General features: G+C 40.9%; 1 protein-coding gene across 1 annotated transcript in view; it reads left to right on the forward strand.

The window, feature by feature from the left end:
* The window catches only part of itpr3 (inositol 1,4,5-trisphosphate receptor, type 3), a 139,001-nt gene that overhangs the window by 93,565 nt on the left and 24,094 nt on the right, over window positions 1–21,342 (forward strand). Inside the window, exons 28-49 of the mRNA XM_088402918.1 lie at window positions 3,158–3,232; window positions 4,028–4,147; window positions 5,067–5,189; window positions 6,120–6,320; window positions 6,394–6,509; window positions 6,582–6,717; window positions 10,401–10,526; window positions 10,595–10,720; window positions 10,803–10,923; window positions 14,189–14,519; window positions 14,629–14,737; window positions 14,805–14,898; window positions 15,336–15,511; window positions 15,620–15,779; window positions 15,844–16,049; window positions 16,122–16,322; window positions 16,387–16,497; window positions 16,569–16,664; window positions 16,743–16,844; window positions 17,619–17,702; window positions 17,784–17,894; window positions 20,566–20,758. Of these exons, the coding sequence (XP_088259044.1) occupies window positions 3,158–3,232; window positions 4,028–4,147; window positions 5,067–5,189; window positions 6,120–6,320; window positions 6,394–6,509; window positions 6,582–6,717; window positions 10,401–10,526; window positions 10,595–10,720; window positions 10,803–10,923; window positions 14,189–14,519; window positions 14,629–14,737; window positions 14,805–14,898; window positions 15,336–15,511; window positions 15,620–15,779; window positions 15,844–16,049; window positions 16,122–16,322; window positions 16,387–16,497; window positions 16,569–16,664; window positions 16,743–16,844; window positions 17,619–17,702; window positions 17,784–17,894; window positions 20,566–20,758 (3,118 nt within the window). The remainder of the gene's footprint in view (window positions 1–3,157; window positions 3,233–4,027; window positions 4,148–5,066; window positions 5,190–6,119; window positions 6,321–6,393; window positions 6,510–6,581; window positions 6,718–10,400; window positions 10,527–10,594; window positions 10,721–10,802; window positions 10,924–14,188; window positions 14,520–14,628; window positions 14,738–14,804; window positions 14,899–15,335; window positions 15,512–15,619; window positions 15,780–15,843; window positions 16,050–16,121; window positions 16,323–16,386; window positions 16,498–16,568; window positions 16,665–16,742; window positions 16,845–17,618; window positions 17,703–17,783; window positions 17,895–20,565; window positions 20,759–21,342) is intronic.

Genomic DNA, 21,342 nt, shown 5'->3' on the forward strand with positions numbered 1-21,342 from the left:
TTTCATGTCACATACACTACAAGTAAAACAAATAATTGCTGAGGTTGAGTATACTAAAAAAAAGTATTTAATTAGGGAATTAAAAAAAAATAATCTATCTTGGATTTCCTAGCCAAGTGCCTATCAGAGAAAAAAATTCAAATTTGGTCTACATTTATTGGTTACTTGAAACATAAAAGAGCATTCCCCAGAATGTTCTTATCAGCAAGAAAGCTGAAAAAGGGACTAAGAAAGGGAGCAACTACAAATAAATCTCTGGTAAAGTCAGCTCTGGTATAGCTGTGAATGACAAGTAGTAAATTGAACTGTCCCAGTTTATTCACTCAACTGAACATATTTCTCCACTGCTTGGTGGTGCTGTAAAGTGATTATTGTAAGATTGACTACAGGCTGATTGCAGGTTGTACTATAAAGATGCAGCAATATAGCAGATAAACATCCACATCAGTTGAATTATATTTCAGTAAGCAAAAAAAGTGTGGTGGACTGACGGATATCTGAGGTAATGTCTATCCTGACAGTTATAACGATGGGTGAAAATTGCAATTCCGTCATTTTTAATTTACCTTTTTTAGCATTGCCATCATTTGTCAGTCCGTTGACAAAATGGGCGTCTGTCAGTGATGGACAGTCCATCAATGCTGACAAAGTGCCCACCTCTGTTCAAATTTAATGACTTGTGGTGATACCTGACAGGGAAAAATTCAACGTCACCTCTTCATATAAAGCACTGTAACATAAGACGCATAAAACCCTCATGCATTTCTTTAGAGCCCATAGAAGCTATGTTTACAATGTATGTGTTCACTCAAGCTCAGGATTTGTTGTCAAACATCACAAACACATTGGCTTAACATCTTAACCAAATGTACTTTTTTCCCAAAACACTACTCGACTCCTATCAAGACAACGGTTGTTGTGATATGATGATGACGTCACAAATAATGACTCCCAAATGTTAAGTCTGAATTTAAAATGTCTCTGCATGTACTGTACTGTACCATATGATGAATGTATGACTTGCTTACGTCCAGTACAAAGTCTCATCTCCTGAGATTGCTAAAACTTCTCACTGATGTCACATTCAAGCACATCTGCAACAATGTAGAAAAAACTAGCATTTGCTGCTGTGCATGTTTCCTTATGCACTTTCCTTATTGTGGTGGGTCTGGGTGGGGCTCTCTGTGTAGTTCCTGGTGAAGGTGCAACTACATGTGCTGATTGATTGTTGCCATCTCTTGTAAGATATGGTCATAGAGGGTTTTTTTTCACAAGATTGTTTTAATAATATTCTATTGTCAGATTAACCCCAAGGGGAAAATCTGACCCAACTTGGGCTTTTACATGTTTCTGATGGGTGATCTCAAAGGAAAGGAAACCAAGGAAAGCAAAGGAAAACACCAGGGGGCTAAAATATTGCATGGATATTCAAAACATGTGGACTTTCAATAGGCCTTCCCTTCTAAACGCTTGCAAACGGGAGGTCGAGAGGTACATCCTTGCAGATGTCAAATTCAGTCCATGTTGGGCTCATTTTCCTGACTCCCATCATGCAAAGTTTTTGCTCTGCATTCTAGGACTTGTAGTTGACAAAACGCTTCGATCCAGGGACTAAATGTTGCAGGAATACTTTATTTTGTTGCTGGGAAACATTTTATTTAATGTCTGCAAAATGACAAAATTGAATAGCTATTAACAATTTTGTTTCCACAAATTAATAATTCTTAATAAATATACATATATATGGATAGGGCTGATACCGCTGAAGATTTTGAAGGGTGACAGTAAAAATATATTTATATTCGACCATGTTATGAGCTTTCAAAGTCAGCGCAAGTTGGTTGATAATAAGGCCTGGTTAGTGAAAAACCCCCGGACACCTAGGGGTTAATATTAATTTTGTTGAAATAAAACCGTCGCAAGAGATAAATATGCAAAAAAACACAGAAATAAGTTAGCGGACAGACTTGTTCTTCTGTATTGATGGTTGAGATGGGATAAAGGTAGTGTTCAGAAGTGGATTAGATTGGGAAGTCTCTAATGAAGGCTCCCCATTGAGGGCCAACTACAGAATACTGTATTACTATATCACAGTTTTTCTCCATTGGTTTGGCTCATTTCTTGAAACTGAGATGACATTCTCATAACTACAAAGCAATTTGGCCAAACCGACTTACAGTTTTCCACAACACTTCAGCAAAATGTAATTTGTTTCCCAAAACTACTCATCCATTCTTCAAAATGAAATCCCTTTCCCATGTAAATAGTCAGTACCATAAAAATGGCATGGATCCTTCTCAATTGCTTTGGCACATTTTCATCCATTCAGTACTTCTGTCAAAATAACTCCGATGGTACAGCACAACTACATGGATCACCTGACAATGTTTGTACAGCTCCCAAAACAGTTTACCCTTCAGTCAAAACTACATTCCCTTCTCATATAACTAGTCATGCCCCCCGCCCCGCCAACAATGTTTCGGCCACGCCTGCATAGGAAAAAGTACTAGCACGAGGCCAAGCTGTATATATACCGCAATGCCTGCACTCCAGAAGATAGACAACACCTGTCAGGTAACTCAACAAACAGATTTGATTGGTCACCAGCATTGTGGGACATGCCTCCTTCGTTAGTCAAAAACCTATTTCACCTAACCTGAATATCCTAAATTTACTATAACATCTTCCAAAATATGTACTGTATTCTATTCCAGTTTCCTAACACTATTTTGACAATTGAGCAGACTATTCTGCATATGATGACTTATACGATGAAAATGTGCTGACATGTTTTGAGGACAATAACCATTGACACTGAAAACCAACCAATTGGGATAGATCAAGATACATTCATTTGAAAAATGTACTAAATGTTCGCTGATTGTGTTAACAGTAGGATACTTGTACGTAGCTATTTGCAAGGATGTACTAAAGGCTTGACACATGTACAAAGCATTTGGAAATGTGATGAAAGCAATGATAAATGCCATTCTGTTGCGAGAAACTGGCAAGATAGTTTGGGGATTTGTCCATGTTGTTATGAGAATGTCATCTCAGTTTCAAGAAATTAGCCAAACCAATGGAGAAAAACTGTAAAGTAGGTTACCATGTCACATCAGTGTCTCTTGCATGCTGTGTTGCCCTGTGCTTCTTGTAGGGGGCAGCGGAGGATACCTTCACCAAGAAGGAGAAATGGGAGAAGAACAACGAGAACTATCAGAACGTCAAAGAGGTCAGCCAGCTTCGCTGGGTTGTCACGTGTCAGTCATTCAGTGTGGGTGGAATTTATGGGTGCAGTGTATTTTGCTGGCGACATGCTTGTTTTTGTGTCCTTACGCTGCAAGCGCTGACGGTCTGTTTTAAACCTTCCTTCTGCTTTATAACATTCAAGTCACATTTCCATTGCAGAGGACCATCTCTACTTGGCAGAACTCGCCACAAACAGCTTTTTACCTGAATCGTCGTGTTTGCCAATGTTTATTGAGCCAAGGCACATATTTCACATTATAGAAAAATCTCAAGCCATACTACTTAGCTATTCACAAATGTTGATATACAGTAAAAAATAGTTTTGCACCTTTGATCATCTAATGTTTGACTGTTCTACCTGTTATTATAAATGGTTGACATTACAGCTGCTACAAATGGTTATTTTACTAGTTGACTAATCATCAACAGGGGTCAAGGTTTTTTGACTAATCAGAACATATGTTAATCGGGGCATATCATGCCAGCAAGCTCATGCTTGCCAAGCTCGGTGAAGAAAAATCTGCAGATTTGGTTGTCAACATGAGACGGATAGATCTGCAGTAAAAATGGTGTCAAATCAGGAGATTTTCTGGAGATATGTCAGGTGCTAGTATTATTATTATAACTAAAAATATTGGTGATAACTGGTCGAAAGAGCATCTGATAACTGATGGTGACATTGCAGGCTGTGTTGAACAATAATTTGGAGTTTGGACCCTTTGGAACCTGTTTGGCTTTGCGATTGTGTAAATGATTGTTTTGTGTTGTGTTATCATAGATCCTGGAGAGACTAAACAAGATGTGCAGCAGTGGCGTGTGGAAGAAGCAGCAGAGGTTGCTGAAAAACATGGGTGCTCATAAAGTCATGCTGGACTTGCTGCAGGTCTCCTATGACCAGGTGAGACCACAAAAAAAAAAAATCCTAGTTAAGCAAACAATATGAAGGTTTATGTTCCCTTAAAATAAATGGAAGCATTCTTCTTTAATCATATTTTTAGAACTAAAATAGCTGAAGGTTTCTTCCTCAATTCAGTTAGTAATTTAAATACAGTGATACCTCGTTTATCGCGGGGGTTGCATTCCAAAAATAACATGCAAAAAGTGAAATCTGTGAAGAAGTCAGCTTTATTTGTTTTATTATTTTACAGTGCAATACTGAACTATAGAATATAACCAAAAATCAAACCAGTTTTAAAGTTTTAGTTGTTGGCGGTCTTTCTTTTTCTGAGCAAAAAGATTTTGATAAACGGATATGCCCAGACATCGAATTAAAGTGAAGCCTCTTATATCATAACAATACACTTGAAATTTCAATTTATTACAAAAGAAATCAAAGTCAGATTTCCAAAGTTGCGAATTTCTCCAAAGTGTGCGTTTGCCCTCGGCACGCCTACGAGTCACGTATCACGTGCGACCAAGCTGTCAATCAATGTTCTTACGAGCACGTTCGGAACTTGTGCATGAGTGCTGAGCTGAGCGCACACAGGCGGTTACAGGAGAGACACAGGAGAGACAAAAGCAAGCTTTTGGATCCTCTTGCCTTCTGTAATAAATTGACAAGTGAAAAACCAATACAGCACAGCGTCAATATTTTATTCCTAGACAACAGTAAAACCCCTGAACCAATCAGGATTCAGAGCACAATGCACTGTAAAAAATATCCACACTGTGAAAAATCCGTGAAGCAGCGAACCCGTGAAAGATGAATCGCGATACAGCGAGGGATTACTGTAGAACCAAACAAAGAAGTAGAAACCTATCTAAAAGCAGTAACAAGATTAAACATTCTTCTTTTATGACCCTTTTTTGTTCTGTAGAATGACATGGAGATGCAAGAGATTATCAGATATACTCATCTGTTCCTGCAGAAGTTTTGCATGGGAAACCAGGAGAACCAGGTTCTGCTGCACAAAAACCTCAGTCTCTTCCTCACTCCAGGGGTAGGCAACCGCTCCTTCGGTTGTCTACTGATATATCAACTACAATTTGCCTTTCAAAACACCAAAACAAACAGCACACCTGACAACGTTTATAGTACCGTAGTGCCAGCAGTGAAATGTTAGAGGCAGCATGATACCATATAGCAGGGATGACCATTGTGTCGATCAGGGTTAATCGGGGGCCCGCCTAGCTATTGTTAGTCACCTGCATGACATTGCACCACATGAAAAAAAAAAAAACCTCAGCGGCAAAGAGAATATCATCAAGACAAAAAGAACACAGTGTCATTTACATCAAATGCTGCTCATGATGGGAGGTAAAGATGATCTTGAAGCAGATCGTTGTCACAACCTTACTTGTGGGAGAAAGCTCAAAATAAAAGTGGGCCAATGGCGTTCACGTCACACATTACTCGATATCCCACGTTTTATTTTGAAGCATTGTCTGGTTTCCCTACAAGTATGGCTGCTTGATGAAAATACAAGTTGCTTAACAAGCCTTGCTCATGTTACGCTTCACTGCCTGAAAGGATGAGTGATGAGTACTGCAAGCCTAAGAAAAGCCTAAAAAAGACTGTCTCTCATTACAATCTGACTCAGCTGACTCCTCGAGCTGGTGGATATACACTGTTTTACAGATATTCCACCATTCTTCCTCTGTTATTTGCAATATAACTCCTTTTCCCATTTTTCTTTAACGTATATCGATGAATGAGTTTTACATAATGTTACATTTTTATACATGTCTGAGATTGCTTTAAAAATCTTCCCTTCATTAGCCTTGTTTAATATCTCAATAATTTTATGTTGTTTGGTACATTTGAATTCTTTCTCAAAATAGTCCTTTTTTTTTCAACTCCATTTGCCTAGTGTGCATGTTCACACTTGCTGCCATACTTTGACTCTGTGACTTGCTTCTGTTTCGTGTAGCTGCTGGAGGCAGAGACTGTGCAGCACATCTTCAACAACAACTATCAGTTATGCACAGAGATATCAGAGCATGTCCTGCAGCATTTCATTCACTGCTTGGCCACACACGGACGCCACGTGCACTACCTAAACTTCCTGCACACCATCATCAAAGCCGAGGGCAAGTATGTCAAGAAGTGCCAAGACATGGTCATGACCGAGGTGAGGGTGCTGCTGTGTGAGTTTTTCTTTTAAGGACATGATCCTTTGTTTAACCAGTAGTGTTTCTTTGCAGCTAACTAATGCCGGTGATGATGTTGTCGTCTTCTACAATGACAAGACCTCCTTCAATGTCATGCTGGAGCTGATGGCTGAGAGCAGGGAGGGCATTGGTGAAAACAGTCCACTCAGGTTATTATGGCAGGTTGTGTATATCATCTATGTGAGAAAAAAAAGCTTATAAGATGGTCCTCTGGTGTGCAGGTACCATATCTCATTAGTGGAGTTGCTGGCAGCATGTGCAGAGGGCAAGAACGTCTACACTGAGATCAAATGCACATCGCTGCTGCCACTGGAGGACGTTGTCCGTGTGGTGACAAATGAGGATTGCATCACTGAGGTTAGCCATCTTTGTTTTAGAGGTAAGATCGGACTTAAAAAATCCAGCCCGACCCGACCCAGGTATTAAAGCCGACCCGGCCCCAGCCCGACCAATTAACTTGATTTGCAGGCCCAAGCCCGAAGCAAACCCGAAATTTCATATTTTATTTGTGAGGCCTCGGGAGGAGGAGGTGATTTATGATAACAAATTAAAGCCTTTTGTAACAAAATCTAAGTTTATTAAGAAGGCTGGATAAACATTTACATCTTTTATATTTCTGTGTCTGCAGAGGTTACATTAACCGACAATTTTCCATCATTGATGGATTTTTTTGGAGTTGACGGGGAAAATTTTAAGGCCGTCCGTCATTGGTGCGCACTTGCTTAATTATGCGGAGAAATACTGCAGCCCACTAGGCTTTAAATAGAATAATGCAAATCAAATAAATGGGAAAAGATATATTAAGATTATTAAGAAGGCGGCGTTCACGTGCGCGGAGCACGCTCTGGCTCTGCGGCTCGTATAGTAGTTTAAAAGCAATTACCTTCTCTGTTTTATCCAAATTATTTATTTTATAACAGGTATTCCTTAGTTTAGTATCCACATTCAACATATCATTTTAGTATACTTGTCACAGTTCGCCAGTTCAACCACCTCACTTCCAGCCTCACCACACCTGCATAGCTCCCCTGCTAATCAGCCTTGAACATTAACACCTGCAACCACTTACCCGCCTAGTATAAAGCCCGCTCACTTCCCTCCACAACCCGCCAGATCGTCTCAATGCGCCAGGCCGAGCTTTCCAGCAATTCGTCCTGCCTGTCTGCCTGTTCTCCGACCCCGTTCGTCCTTGACCACCCGATTGCCTGCCGACTTGTCTGGACCTTTGGTATTTCGACCCTGCCTGCCTCTGACCACCCGCTAGCCTGCCGCTTTAACCAATTCGCCCAAGCCCCCTTCCCGTCCACCTTCCTTCGCCCGGCTGCCTGCCAAATCCTAGCTTCCCTGACTAATGACCCTCTCAGACCTCGATGCCACGCTCCCGTCAGCGTGCAGCGTCCCGTCATTTAAGCAGTCTTAAATGCTAACGGACCTCTAAATTTCTCTAAAATCCTAAAAATTCTTGCCTGCTTAGAATTTAAACTTAGAAAAACGTGTGCCTGATAAAGGCCATTTTTACCTGTTTCAACTGTCATCCAAAAGCGGCTGCAGTGCTCAGTAAAGGTCCAAATGCTGTTAAGAAAGGGGCTTTACTTTAGCCAGAGATAAAACACCAGCTTCAGAAACAACACTGATTTGTCGTTTACAACCACTGTCCAATTTAAAACCCAGATCTGAGACTGTTGACTTCAGATATGATGCCAGAGGGCCCAGATTAGCAGGGTGGCATGCACAAGGGCCACTTGGACCAAACACCATAACGTCTGTGTTTTTTTTTTTCTTCTCAAACATCCAGGCTTTGGTTTCCTCAAGGTAGGACAGGTGGCTTGAAGAAGAAAGGAGAAATCTTTTCTGTTTCATGGCTTTTCATTTGGCTGTCATCTGCATAGTAGTTGAAGAAAATGCTTTCTTAGATCAAACCTGGAGGCAGAAAATACATTGAAAACAGCAAAGGCCCTAAAAAGAACTCGTGTGGAATACCATACGCTAGACGCAGGGGTGGGCAACTCCGGCCCTCAAGGGCCGGTGTCCTGCATGTTTTCCAGTTTTCTCTTCATAACACATCTGATTTAAACCATTAGCTCATCAACAAGCTCTGCTGGAGCTTGAAAATAATCCTAATGATTTGAATCAGGTGTGTTCGAGAAAGAAAACGGGAAAACATGCAGGACACCGGCCCCCGAGGCCTGGAACTAGAGGGACAGTGAAGGACTCAGTGACACAAACCAGTGACACAAAAGTGCTGTCTTTCAAAAAGGACCTAAACCACACAAAGCACTACCATTAATTCCCACCTGGTTCCGTAAAGCAGGGATTCTCAAACGTTTTCAAGTCTGGGACCCATTTTAGAGAGCAATTTTTCTTAGGACCCCATTGCTAATGTTTGCGGAAACAAAACAAAACAAAAAAAACATTTAAGTCAAACATAAGTGCCCTGTTTATTCAGCAACAAATTCAATTTGACAACATGTATTGTTATCTCTTTTACTCTTCTTTGTTACTTAACATAACAATGATACCCCGGACTACAACGTCATGTTAACTCTTTATTAGCATAGAATGTAGTCATAACAAAAGGTGGTACAACGCAAACCAGAGCTGGATTTACCCATCATGCATTGCATGACAAAACTACGGGTAACATTACAACTCAAAATACACCAAATACACCACAAGTATATTTGCTACTTTTCAGCTATACTGAAGTTTAGAAATAAAAATTGCAAATTGGACACCTCCTTATAACAAACTGTTAATTTCCCCCCCCAAAATTGCTGCAATTATTTAGTCAAAAACAGCATGATAAAATAAAATGTCGCTTTGGCTTTGCTGGCTTCATCGCCTCGTTGGCGAGAAACTGTAGACAAATGCATTTTGACATAAGTTATTACATTTAAAAAAAAATATTAAACTGGATGAATGGATTACTTTATTGATTCATGAATACTTTCACAATGCAATATAAAATAAAATGAAAAAAAATATACTGTATATATATATTTTTTTCATTAATAACCATTTGTTCTGTCCTTTCTAGATGTTACAATGGCCTCTATTTAATAGACAGACAGTGAACAGCAAATGGGTGTAGCTTTTCTTTAATTTAGTTGTGTCAGTAGTACAGCTCTCACTAATTTATATAGTAAAACTGTAAAGAAGTCTCATATGCAAAATTCAGATATTTTACCTAATGTACATAGATTAAATGAATCATATAATTGAATTACAAATTTTATTCCTTTAAATACAAAACATTAAATAAAGTATATTCGAAGCAATTATCAATGCCAAATGTTTGCATATGCTAACATTTACTAAAAGGAAATACATAGCACAAACCAAAATGCTGACCAGAGAAACACATACAAGCGAATGCTATATAACATGCTGAAGATAAAAACTAACATTAGCTCGCAAGATATCTAGTCACAAGTTGGACCAGCAAACGACTAATTTTGGTCATATTAGCATATTTGACAACATTCCAACTCACAGACACTCGTGGGCCAGATCTCATAAAGAGAAGGAACAATTGTGTGTGCTCAGACAGCAACTGGTCCCAACTGAAGCCCGTCCTTCCCCACCAAAAATGCATTATCAACAGCGGCCAGAGGTGTCTTCAAAAAACAAAGACTAAGTCAAACAAGGCACAAATCTGTAACTGTTAAGAGATAACCGAGATCAGTTCTAAAACACCCAAATTATTTCACGGACCCCCAGGGGTTTGTGTACTTCACTTTGAGAGCAGCTGTTTTAAACAAGCCACACTGAGAATGCACACTGAGCCGTATTGAATCTTGCTGTTAAATCCAACATAAGACACACACAAAGAGATCTGTTGGGAGATTCATGAATTTAGTTCTCTAATGGCTTGAATGCCCATCAACACTTTTTTGGATGTCAGGATCTAAATCCCATCTGCCCCCCATTTACATGCCATTGCCTAAAAATTATACTGTGCAGATTCTACTGGGTGACATATTTTTTAGTGTCACATTATGACACTTTGCCTATGCTATTTGGACATTTTCTTTGCTCAGGTGAAAATTGCTTACGTCAACTTCGTCAATCACTGCTACGTTGACACAGAGGTAGAGATGAAGGAGATCTACACGTCTAACCACATCTGGAAGCTCTTTGAAGACTTCACAGTTGACATGGCCCAAGTGAGCAGGAGCACTTTCTTGTCTCACTTTTGACCTGTGTTTTCTAAAGTGTTGTGTCCTTCTGGCAGGTGTGCAACAAGCGAGACAAGCGACTCTCCGATCCCGTTTTGGAGAAATATATCATCAATGTGGTCTTTGACACAATCAATGCCTTCTTCAGCTCACCCTTCTCTGAGAACAGCACCTCTCTACAGGTCAGTTTAAGTTTTGGTTCTTTAGCGGCATGCTTTGTCTCATCACTGGCTTTTCCTCTGCCACACTTCTTTTTATTGACAGACTCATCACACCATTGTGACACAGCTGCTGCAGTCATCCGTGCGCCTGCTGGATTGTCCCTGGTTACAGCAACAGCACCGAGGCCTGGTGGAGACCTGCATCAAGACCCTTGCAGTCACAGGTAATGCTCCTTCCTTTTAATGTAGGATGTATACTGGAAGTACTTTGAAAAGGATTTGCCATACATTGAAGCTTGCCTGGGAAAAATGTTTCTTTTGAGTTCAATCCAGTTTTCTGGCTGCAATGTTTTACGTGACAGTTTGTTGCTACAGCATCCTGCTAAGTGATTGTTACATAAAACCTCAAGTCTTGACCGATATAGTCAACATCAATACATTATTCAATTTAAATCAGTTTTTTCCAGAGGTGGGCAGTTAGTCAGCACTGACGGACTGTCTGTCAGTCTGTCACAGAAGGATGCCCGTTTTGCAGACGGGCCAATGAATGACACGAATGCTAAAAATAAATGAATAAATAAATAAAAATGTTACAATTGCAATTATCACCCATCATTGTCGTCGAGATAGACATTACAACAGATATCCACCAGCCCACCATGCCTTTTTTTGCTTACTGAAACATAATTCAACTGATTTGGATGTTTATTTGTTATATTGCTGCATCTTTATAGTGCAACCTGTAATCAGCCTGCAGTCAATGTGACAATAATCACTTTACAGCTCCACCAAGCAGTGGATGGATATGTTCAGTTGAAGTGAATAAACCGGGACGGTTCAATTCACTTCTTGTCATTCACTGCTATAACACACCTGACTTTACCGGAGATGTATTTATAGTTGCTCCCTTTCTTAGTACCGGTTTCAAGTTTTTTGTTGATAAGAGCATTCTGGGATGCATTTCAAGTAACCGATGAATCTAGACCAAATTTGACTTGTTTTCTCTGATAGGCACTTGCCCAGGAAATCAATTAAAGACGTTTTGTAGTAAATTCAACCTCAGCAATACTTTGTTTCACTTGTAGTGTATTTGACAGATGGAATGTAGACAAATTTAGACAAATGTTAATGAAACCGTCTTCCATAGTTGTAAGGCAGGCAGTTATATATGAGAGGCGGTGTCCACCGTTTGAGAGTGCCATCCAATGGATCTCTTACCTACATTTGTTTTGTAATAAATTTTAATTTCAAGTGTAAACTATAATTGCTATGATGTTTGGTCAGCTTCAAGTTTCTCTCCGATTAGACTTCCGGGCGCCGCTGTTGTTTAATTTGAAAAAAAAAAAAAAAAAAAAACTTCACACGCCATACTGATAGAGGGCTAAAGCTACAATCCACATCAGCTGGTATTTGGACAGAATCCCAATCTACCTTCTGTGCTGCTTGACAAAGCATCTGCCAAAAAACGGTACCACAGAAAGTGAGTGGGTGGCCAAGCATATTTCAGCTCTACATGCAGCAAGGAAGACTTTTACTAAAGCTGAATGCTCGGACAAAATACGCAGAGCACTAAGGAAACAATTGTGTCACACAGATGAGAAGTATGAACTTGGTCACAAGGATTTTTACAGACGTGTGGACTGTCCAGAATGGAAAGGGCCTGGTGTGGTCATTGGACGGAATGGTGCTGTTGTTTTTGTTAGACATGGTGGCACCTGTGTTCAAGTTCACCAATTTAAACTAAAGAAAGTTACTCAGAAAGATGACTCTCAGATTGCTTGTGATGAAGAGCACAACAGGCAACAGTGTGACAATGACATGACTGGTGAGCTGACTGTAGAGATATATGCTGAGAACACAGAGACACACCCGATGTCCGTTATGGAAGACTTGTGGGCAAAAGGACAACAGCATAATAGAAGTGTCAGTTTAAAGACTGGCCAGATTGTGACATTCAAAAATCCAGAAAATGGTACTCAACAAACAGCAAAGGTTTTGGGACGTGCCAAAAAAGTGACGGGAAAATCCAAAAACTGGTACAATTTGGAGATGCTTGAGCCTGTTGGAGTTGCAGGCACCAACAAATCTGCAGATGTGATGCAATTAAAGGATCTTCAAATCCAGATGGATCAAAATTAATCAATGCAAACATATTTGTGACAAAAGACGTTTCATTTGATAACGCCAAGACAAGTGAAATACAAAATTGGAGACACAATGATGTGTTTGAGGCAGTTGAGGACAAGAGACAAAAGTGTGTATCCACATGATGGGTGTGTATACTGAAAGAGACTGTGACTGGATTTGTACCAAAAGCAAGGCTTGTCGCAAGAGGATTTGAGCTGCAAGTCACAGACCTACAGAAAGATTCACCAACATGTTCCTCTGAACCATTGAGGCTCCTTGTGGCAGTGACTTGTCAATGGCAACTTCATTCAATGGACATTAAGTCAGCCTTTTTACAGGGCATGGAACTGTCGAGAGACATTTTTGTTAGACCTCCCACCGAAGCTAACTGTGCAGGTACACTTTGGAGCCTGCAGTTTTTTACTGGCTGGACAAAAAAAAAATGTCATAGAAATTCTGGCTTGTCATGTAGATGATTTAATTTGGGTCTCCCATTTTTAAAATTACAGTCATGACACATCTCAAAGACAAGTTCAGCATCAGTTGTGAAGCTCATGATCATTTTTCTTTTATTGGTGTGGATTTTGTAACTTCTGACCGAAATGGAACTGTCTCCATTAAAGAGCTGATCCAAACAAAAAGAGTTCAACAGGTGCTATGGTCAGACACCAAAGATCAACTGGCTGACTGTCTGACAAAAAAGGGAGCATCTCCAGCCTTCTTACTGAAGGCTTTCTATGAAGGGCATTGGACAATCAAGTGAATTGCAAATTTGTTGCTTACAACACGTTTATGTTCTGATATTATTTCAAGTGTAAAGTGTAAAGTTCACATCATTATGTTAGTGGAGATTTTTTGAAGAACCAACTTCACATGCCAAACTGCGAGGGGGCCATACTGAAGGAGGCAGTTGCCCGATATAAAGTTGTTACGAGTTCAGACAAAATATTTGAGTTAATACCGCTAATATAACCGCGGCTCTTCGCAAGACTCCAGCCTAATGGATGAGAATGGGAAGTATGCAGTATAGTCACTGTACAGTATATGGTTTCATAATTTAAGATTTAAGTATTTAGATGTACTGCAGTAATATGTCTTAAAATATGTAAAGTATAAATACTTTTCACATTTAAAAAAACTCAGGTACCCAAGGAGGTGACGTTACTTTGCTGTTTTTCACTTATCGTGGGGGAACGGGGGGGTTCTGGTCCCCATTAACTGCAAAAACCGAGCGATTACTGTATTATGCTACTGATGTCACCATTGATCACACTGGTGTCATACAAGTATATGTGTTCTTAATGATTGCACTCATGTTGTCATGGATATGATTTTTGGAAGTAAGATAACTGTCTTTTCCAGCCAAGAGTCGTTCCATTGCACTTCCTCTGGATTTGGAGGCTCAGATTAGTGCCATGCTGTCCACCAGTGCTCTCAACTCGCTGTCACGGTCAAACACCAGCTACAAATCAGCATCCCGGTCAACGCGGACTGTTGCCCCTAGCAACCCCTGGGACTATAAGAATATCCTTGAGAAACTGCAGGATGTCATCAATACCCTTGAGGAGCGCCTTAAACCACTTGTTAACGCCGAACTTTCTGTCCTGGTCGACGTTCTCCACCAGCCAGAGCTCCTCTTTTTCGAGGGAACAGATGCACACCAGCGCTGCGAGTCTGGAGGATTCATTTCCAAGTGAGAAAAATCATTTCAATTTGAATTTATGATGACTCGTACAAAATATCAGTTCCATTGTGAAGTTTATTTCTGGTTTGTTTGTGTGTGTGTCTGTGTGAACACGCAGACTGATTCAGCACACAAAGGCTCTGATGTCCTCAGAAGAGAAGTTATGCATCAAAGTTCTAAGGACACTGCAAGAAATGCTGATTAGAACACTGGATTTTGATGAAAAGGTGGTGAACACAATTTTCTTCTTGTATTGATGATAATTATTTTAACTTTCCCAATGTGGCTTTCCAGGGAATTTCACTGCGGAAGGTTCTGCTGCAGAACTACTTGTTTCCAAACAAGAAGAACAACCCGAAAAGTGACCTGCTAGAACTTGGAGTGGCAGGTTTTAAGAGTTTATACTGGCAAAATATAAAAAAAAAAAAAAAAAAAGTTCCCCTAGAGTGGGTGGCTTTGGGTACTCAGTTGTAGAGTACTAGTCGTTTACTATTTGTACAGTCACATTTTTATACTTTGAAATAATATTCAGGTTTTTTTTTTATCTCACTCCCTATAAAATTATTCAAATAATTTTGTTCAAACTTCTCAAATCTCATCTGTGCTGCTCAGGTATTGCTGTGCAGATGTCACTTGACAAAATGTCATAATAGAGATCCTTAACGGCCCCCGCTCATTACTTGTTTGATTTGTGGTGTGACCCTCCCTGTAATAAATTAGCCATTGTTTGGGGACATATACACTTATTGTTGCAGGCTTTTATTGTTCAAATCCAGCTCAGTGGATTTAAATTCTGTATTCATGACATGCTTGCCTGACCTTCAGTTGGTGAGCAAGAGCGCAATTGGGCAGCAGTGGCAGCAGTCCAGTGTCGTCTGGACCGAGAAGGTGGAAGCAAACTTTTCACCGACCTAGTCATGAGCACCAAGAATGACAAAATCTTCCAGGAGAGTATCCAGCTGGCTATCTGTTTGCTGGAGGGAGGAAACACAGAGATACAGGTTATCTATCAAGTTTGTCATATAAACTTGAACATGCTTGTATGGTTACCAGCTAATACACCCATTTTGTTTTTGATATATTTACTTCTGTTTTCTCAAAACCTCTAGAATTCCTTCTACAAGTTGATGATGGGTGACAACAAGTCAGAAAAGTTTTTCAAAGTTCTCCATGACAGGATGAAAGAGGCACAGATGGACATCAAAGCCACCGTGTCGGTTAATGTCGGCGAGATGTCGCACAAAGCCAATGAGAAAAAGCTGGAGAGTGGTAAGATCCCCAAAAGTATGTTTCGAGAAGATGTTCTCTCATTATGCATGTTCTTTTCTGGAAGGCCCTTCATCACTACTTGGACTTCCTGACAGCGACGGACATTCCATATTGGACCAGGGCCAGGGTGGCAGCCACTCTTCCTTGCAGGCTCAGTCAATGGTGGAGCAGAAGGATGTAGACACAGAGATGGGCCCAGCCGTCCTCATCATGAAGCCCATCCTGAGGTTCCTACAACTTCTGTGTGAGAATCACAATAAGGATCTGCAAGTGAGTGCTGCTTTTATATTTTGGCCATTATCGACAAATTATTGTTTTATTTCCTTTGACATGTTCTTTCAGAACTTCCTGCGCTGCCAGAATAACAAGACGAACTATAACTTAGTGTGTGAGACGCTGCAGTTCTTAGATATCATGTGTGGAAGCACCACAGGTGGCTTGGGTCTGCTAGGCCTCTACATCAATGAGTCAAATGTCCACCTCATCACACAAACTCTGGAGACCCTCACAGAGTACTGTCAGGGTCCATGTCAGGAGAATCAGGTGAGAAAACGTGTTTCATTACGAGAACATCAGAGGATAACATTGTTGTGTCTGATTGTTTCAGACGTGCATTGTGACACATGAATGTAATGGCATTGACATTATCACAGCACTCATTCTCAATGACATCAGCCCGCTCTGCCGTTACCGGATGGAAATGGTGCTGCAGCTCAAGGTGTGCCGTCTTCTCGTCATGTGACTTTTCATCATGGCATCATGTGATGTCCCATTCTTCCCCATTCCCAGGACAATGCCTCTAAACTGCTGCTGGCTCTCATGGAAAGTCGCCACGACAGTGAGAATGCAGAGAGAATCCTGTTCAATCTCCGCCCCCGAGAACTGGTCAGAGCCCCATCGCCTCACATGTCACCAAGTAGGTTCACCTACTAACTGTGCGTGCATGCATGTGTGCGCATACAGGTAGACGTGATCAAGAAGGCCTACTGTCAGGAGAGTGAGTGTGAGGGTGGAGAGGTGTCACCTCGTGAGGTGGGACACAACATCTATATATTAGCCCAGCAGGTGAGTGTTGCCCAATCTTCATTGGCTGATAGCCAGAGGTGGGCAATCTATTGCATAGCTTGACAAAACATGACGACTTACAAAATGCCACGCTGCCGTCATTTCTAAATGCTTGCACACAAGAGGTCCAGAGGTACAGCCCCTGTTGGGCTCATTTACTGCCATTCAAAATTGGAAATAAATAATTTTGGAAATATTGAAAACTCAAATGTTTTATCATGCATTTGCATTATCATGCAATGTTTTAGCATGGATTTTTGCATTAGTAGCAATTTTTGTCCATAAAGGGGTCGCAGCTTCCCTGTATATGTGTTGGTAGGGCTGATGCCACTGAACGTTTTGAGGGGTTGAAGTAAATATATATTTGACGATGTTATGACCCTTTTAAAGTCAGCTCCAAGGCCAGGCTCGTGAAAATTCCCAGACACGCAAGGGTTAAATGGCATCAAGCCTCAACATAAATGCTTCCACAGGTGTCTGAATTAATACTGTTCTTATGTTTAATCACATCAAGAAGCAAAGCTATTCTTTTCTACAAGAGACTTACTAGTGCCAAAACTTAATATTTCTTCATGTTATAAGCCTGATTTGGTCATTACAGTGAACCCCTATGTTACAACGTGCCCGTCATACGGCGAATTCGAGTTACGAGCCTAGCCGCTGAACGGATTAAGGTCGTAACACCGGGGCCCACTGTACTCAAAAATAAAATAGTGATTTTGTGATGAATGTTCTGTTGGTGGTGAGCAAAAAATGTGTCATTTTGGTTTACAGTTGGCTCGGCACAACAAATTGCTGCAAAACCTTCTGAAGCCTCCAAAAAAGAGCAAAGAAGGAGAAGAAGGCATATCCTCCATGGTCAGCTTAATTCACTCTTACACACTGTCAATGTTTATCAGCTTTGTTAAATGACTATAATGTGTGTGTGTGTTTTTCCAGTTAAATTTGAACAGGCGTCCGCTGTCCCAAATGTTGAAGACGTCAATACCAACTGCTGTTCAGGAACAAGACCCTTTGGAATACTACGACATGCTCACTTCTCAAATAGAGGTACTATTTCATGCTAATGTTAATGCAATTACTTATCTGTGGACTATGACAAATTGAGTTCTTAGATAAATTCTTAGAAAAACTCCTGTGTGTGTAATTTTTGCTAATCAAATTGGAATGAGGATGATATACGACAATGACTGTTACTATGAACTGTATGGCAGGATCCAGAGGTGGGCATTTTGTCAACACTGGCAACCCGTTGCCAACAGACACCTGTTTTGCTGACGAACCGACGAATGACAGGAATGCTAAAAAAATTAAAAATGTTGGAATTTAATTTTTCTTCCGTCATTGTAATCATCGTGATAGACATTACGTCAAATGTCCGTTAGACACACGTCATATGTCCGTCAGCCCGCCACACCCCGTTTTGCTTTCTGAAATATTTCAACTGACTTGCATGAATTTCTGCTTATTGCTGCATCTTTATGCTGCGGGCACACCGAACGCAAATGAGGCGAAAAAGGTGACAGTTTTGTACTGTAGTCAATGAAGTTGGCGCGACAGGGCACGATGGCGCATCGGGCGACGCAACGGACGCGAATGGAGCGACGCGAATTGCCACGCAACGTCATGTGACAGCCAATCAACTTTGGGATCATTCAGCGGCTCACGCAGGGGGCAGGAATGAATCATGGCGGCCGCTTTGCGGTCCCCAGGAGCTATCCAAGACGGCCAGCTGAGCTTTCAATACAAAACACAGCCAAGCAAGACCACTCACCTGGCTTGTAGAATGGCAGAAGGGAGAACTTGGGACAACTGATATGTGCAACGTTTGCTTCCTTTTTTAACAGCTATTGAACCGTAGTTAGTCTGCTAAGCTAACGATAGTGCAGCTTTGACAGCTCAGTATTTAGCACAGTATCAGCCACTTGATTGTGACGTTGAATTTTTATTTATTTTTTGGCAGACGAGTATTTCCGCAAAGCAGGGGACACGCAGTCTAAAAAAGAATAAAGTTGCTGTAGGAGAAAATATTGGCTCTGCTACATCCCAGAAAAGTGAAAGTTCTCAGCAATGCTCTTCTTTCCAGATCTGCCGTAAAGTGCACAGCAAGCTTGCTCCACTCCCCTTGCCTCTACTCTCCTCGCACGACGAAAAAAAAAGTGGACAAAAAGAACAACGGCGACAGAAAGCCTCGCAAACGAGCGTAGCGACATGAATTTTCGTGTTCGGTGTGTACGCAGCATTATGCCACATTCAGATGGAGCGTGAAGAGCGTACGGTTTTGTATTGTAATCAATGGAGTTCGCGTGACGGGCGCGATGACGCGTCGAGTGACGCGATGGAGCGACACGCGGTGAGTAATGGCGCGTAATTACGCGTGACGCGAGAAGTTAAAAAATATTGAACTTGTCGCGTCAGCCAATTAGCTTCGAGAATGTTCAACGGCTCACACTTGGGGCAGGAATGACTCATTGCGGCTGCTTTGCGGTCACCGAAGCAACCTAACACGGCCAGCTGAGGTTTCAATACAAAAACTGAGCCAAGCAAGAGCACTCACCTGGCTCGTAGAAAGGCGGAAGGGAAAACTTGGGACAACTGGTATGTGTAGCCTTTGCTTCCGTTTTGAACAGCTGTTGAACCGTAGTTACTGTGCTAAGCTAATGATAGTGCAGCACTGACAGCACGGTATTTAGCACGGTATCGGCCACTTGATTATGACATTGAAACTTTTTTTTTTTTGTATTGCAGTATTGCAGTAAAGCGAGGGACACGCAGTTTAAAAAAAGAAGATTAAAGTTGCTTGCCAAATCCCGGAAAAGTGAAAGTTCTCAGCAATGCTCTCCTTTCTGGATCCACTGTAAAGTGCACAGAAAGCTCACACCCCTCCCCTCGCGTGACACTGTTGCGTGAAAAGTGAACTTCATCTTGACCTCGCGACAAAACGCCTCGCGAAGAGCGTAAACGATGCGCTACATCTGAACATGGCATTATAGTGCTAAGTGCAATCAGCCTGCAGTCAATATGACAAGTCATTTTACATCACCACCAAACAGTGGAGAAACATGTTGAGTTGAATAAACTGGGTTGCTTCAAATTACTACTTGTCAATCACAGCTGTAACACACAACTGACTTGACCAGTTATTTGTAGTTGCTCCCTGTTTTAGTCCTGCTTTCAAAAACCAAAACTCATACGATCAAAAGTTAAAAGTAATATTTAGACTTAGCGTTGAGATGTTTTATTTTTTTTATTTTGCTTATTTAATATGTTTTACATATGGAAATTCCTTGCCGATAAGAGTATTCTGGGATGCGTTTCCACTGCAAGACGGTCACTCTTTCAAGTAACCAATGGCTGCAGATCAAATTTTCATTCTCTGTCCGATTGCCTCTTGGCCAGGAAATGCAAGATAGAAGTTTTTAATTCCTTATTTGGACTTTTTTTTTTTTTTTTTAGTAAATTCAATCCCAGCAATACTTTGTTTTACTTGTAGTGTATGTAACTGATGAAATTTAGACAAATGTTAATTCAACCATCTTCTATAATTGTAGTGCAAGCAGTTATAAATGAGAATTGACATCCACCATTTGAGTGTCATGTAAGGCATTATAATGCTCGCCAGTGGACATGATTGCTAATTGCACTCCTGTCCCACCTGCATTTCCTTAATATAATGCATTACAACATCTCAAGACAACCATGTGTGCATGTACGTGTGCAGATTGTGCGTGAGGATCGCAGTATGGAGCAGATCGTGTTTCCTGTCCATCCCATCTGTGAGTTCCTGACAGAGGAGTCCAAGTTACGTGTGTTCAACACAACAGAACAGGATGAGCAGGGCTCCAAGGTGACACACTTCTTTGAGCAGACATCCTTCCTTCATGGAGAGATGGAGTGGCAAAAGAAGCTGCGGAGTGAGTCTAATGGGCCTACAATAGTTCAGATTTCCAACTACAGTACACACATTTATGAAAATGTATCACAATTGTAAAAATATTTTACACTATTGAAATTCTCTCACAAACTCAACTAAAATCCCTCATGTTCTTCACAGACATGTAATTATCTCACGTGCGCAACTGAAAATTATTCACACAAAAAGACATGCACCTACACTCACGCTTATACTGTAAAATGATTTACATCATTCTGAAAAATACATTTATGACACACTACGGAAACACTTTCAGTTTTTTGAGGGCCTGAGCCATGGCCGCTCATGTAGTGTGTTAACCTTGCAGTAACTGTAGTATTAAAGTAATGTGTATACTCTGTATAATGTTCTTGGGGCCCGGGTCAACAGGGTGGGACATACAAAGGCCACTAGGACCTAAAATATTAACATCTGATTTCTTTTCATTGAAAGTCATTGCCATTCAGGCATTTAATTTCCTCTACCCCTCCATTTGTCAATTACCTATCAGTAATCCCAGATCGGGTTGCGGAGCAGGAAACCCAAACTTCCCTCCCCGCAGGCAATTCGTCTAGCTTCATTAGG

The sequence above is a fragment of the Hippichthys cyanospilos genome, chromosome 2 (assembly GCF_059441005.1).
Source record: "Hippichthys cyanospilos isolate Australia breed blue-spotted pipefish chromosome 2, RoL_Hcya_1.0, whole genome shotgun sequence".
Classification (NCBI taxonomy): domain Eukaryota; kingdom Metazoa; phylum Chordata; class Actinopteri; order Syngnathiformes; family Syngnathidae; genus Hippichthys; species Hippichthys cyanospilos.